We start from the raw sequence: 2500 nt of genomic DNA, 5'->3' as shown, positions 1-2500 counted from the left end.
CAGCAGCACAGATTAGACATTGGGAAAATACAACCTGTCGTACACATTTACGTTTAATTAAATAGAGACTCAGAAAGAAGAAAAAGCCCTTGATGTTATAAAACCAAAGAGAAAAATGTATTTTTTACTTTACAGTAATAAAAGTGTGTTTTGTTCCAACAGTAACTTGCTGGAGGATGCGAGTATCTGTATTTAGAGCTTTCCTGTGAAGGACATGGAAACACCACAGACACCTCCATCTCATGAGGTTCTCAAACAAGAAAAAAAACTCACAGGGCTTCAAAACAACCTATAAAAAAAGGAGAGCATGATGAGGAACTCCTGTAACATTGGTTACATAGATGGATAGATACGTTACAGGAGTTCCTCTTATCTATCCATCTATCTAACCAATGTTACAGGAGTTCCTCATCATGCTCTCCTATGAACCTCTGATGGATAGATAGATAGATAGATAGATAGATAGATAGATGGATAAATGGATGGATAAATGGATGGACGAACGGACGGATGGATAGATGGATAAATGGATATAGATAGATAGATAGATAGATAGATAGATAGATAGATAGATAGATAGATACAGACAGACAGACAGACAGACAGACAGACAGACAGACAGACAGACAGATAGATAGATAGATAGATAGATAGATAGATAGATAGATAGATAGATAGATAGATAGAGATCCCTCTCTGGGATTTTGGGATGTACAACTGGATTTGTTCATAACTGCAACACAAACGCGTTCACAAACCAACACTTGTGTACAGAATGGTGCTGTTTTTCCCCCTAAAGAGATGTAAACATGAGTAAAGAGAAGCGGCAGCAGCGGCACTTACTGTGAGCGAGGCACAAAGTTAGAAGCCCAGTCAGGAGGAGTGGAAGCTTCATGGTCAATACACGTCCCACACACTCACTTATAAAGTTACTCTTTACGCACGTACGGCTAGTAAACACATTAATCCTCTACAGCGGACACGAAGCAGACACAGAACTCATTTCTAAACGCGGTGTTTTGGTGAAACGTCCACAGGCTGAGTTTCTGTACCGAACACCGCTGAAGACTCGCGCTGAACTGAAGCAGCTCGGTGAGAGGAAAAGTGCAGCAGCTGCAGCGCGAGCGCCGGACCGTACCAACGCCCTCGGAGACAGCGGGCGGGGGGGGATCTTCTTTAGAAAGACTGAAATATCCTATTTACTCCGCATTAAGGGACGTAACCTACAGCAGCAGAGTCAAAGAAAACCGAAACGACACGCAGTTATAACCGTATAAGGCGTAGTGAGAAGTTTGTCATATTAAATGCACTGTTAGATAATACACTAAAATAGGACGCACCTTTTGTAACAGTGGTAACGTCCATGGCGTAAACAACTAAAATTATTATTATTATTATTATTATTATTATTATTATTAATTCTATTTTATAGTTAAAATAGATGCTCATAAGAGTTAATGTTGTGTCACTCAAACACAAAAAATATATATATTTACATACATATAAAGGCACAGAACTTTTGGATCATTAAATGGAATGTTTACCTGCTGAAAAACTAGCAATCAAAAATGTAATTAAATTAAATCAAGGTTTTAGTAGTTGAACCTCAAACCTTTTTTTAAGTGTACAACAAAATATAGAGAAAAGCAAAAATGACCACAAGGAAGCAAAACTCCTCTGACGTTGACATCTATGAGATAAATAATCATGTAAGTGTGAAAGTGATTAATTAGTAAGTGTAACGCTGAGCGTAACACGCTGAAGCGTTATAAAGTCTAGTAGTGTTAATGAGGCCTGAAACAGAATGTGCATGAGTCTAATCCACTCCGATCTATGCTACTAGACATTTCAGATTAGCCTACAGACAAAAACATATCCTAATAAGGTCATTCCGAGCAATCAGAAGAGCTTCAGAGTGCAGTGAGACTCTACACATCCCTGGAAGTGAACTGCAGAGATGGACAACATTGTTCCAAAAGGTCATTCATCCACTGCTGGTGTCTTGGAGATGCTGTCTAATACCAAATCACCCATGGGTCGAGATCTGTGGTGTGCAACCTAAAGGATAGGTGAGATAACTCACCTCTTGGCCTAACACACCCGCTCTGGTCCTCCAGGAGAAATGGGGATGAGTTTAGGATCTTAGGGGTTCAGCTATTTTTACTGAAACACGTTACAGGTTCTCACAGCTATTCTATTGCTGCGTTATACTCTCAGCCCATAACGACCTGAACTGTAAGTCCTGCTCGGTATCGTGATTGAGATTCAGTCTCATTAAGGCTGAGTTGTGCCTTGGTTCTGGCAGCCCGATTCAGATGAGTTCATCTCCGTCGCTGCATGGCGGTGTGTGGGCCAGATGAAAGTGGAAACCTGGCACTGCGCCATCACTCCTTTTGTTATCTGAACTGAACGCACTAGCAATTAAATTTAGAAATACTACACATCAAAAAGATTTACCTCTTCAATTTAAACAGAGCAATGTAATAAACGCTGGCATGGA

General features: G+C 40.2%; 1 protein-coding gene across 4 annotated transcripts in view; it reads right to left on the bottom strand.

Moving 5' to 3' along the window:
- The window catches only part of lrp4 (low density lipoprotein receptor-related protein 4), a 79025-nt gene extending 77906 nt beyond the window's left edge, over positions 1-1119 (bottom strand). For 2 of the 4 annotated variants that reach the window (XM_027152175.2, XM_027152176.2), the window contains exon 1: positions 844-1117. In XM_027152175.2, coding sequence (XP_027007976.2) covers positions 844-895 — 52 coding nt within the window. In that variant the 5' untranslated portion in view covers positions 896-1117. Of the gene's footprint in view, positions 1-843 lie in introns of all 4 variants that reach the window. The other 2 variants (XM_027152178.2, XM_027152177.2) reach the window with 2 other exon arrangements.
- Positions 1120-2500: the final 1381 nt, after the last annotated feature.

Source organism: Tachysurus fulvidraco, chromosome 2, assembly GCF_022655615.1.
Source record: "Tachysurus fulvidraco isolate hzauxx_2018 chromosome 2, HZAU_PFXX_2.0, whole genome shotgun sequence".
In the NCBI taxonomy this organism is placed as follows: domain Eukaryota; kingdom Metazoa; phylum Chordata; class Actinopteri; order Siluriformes; family Bagridae; genus Tachysurus; species Tachysurus fulvidraco.
This window is presented reverse-complemented; position numbering and strand designations above follow the sequence as displayed.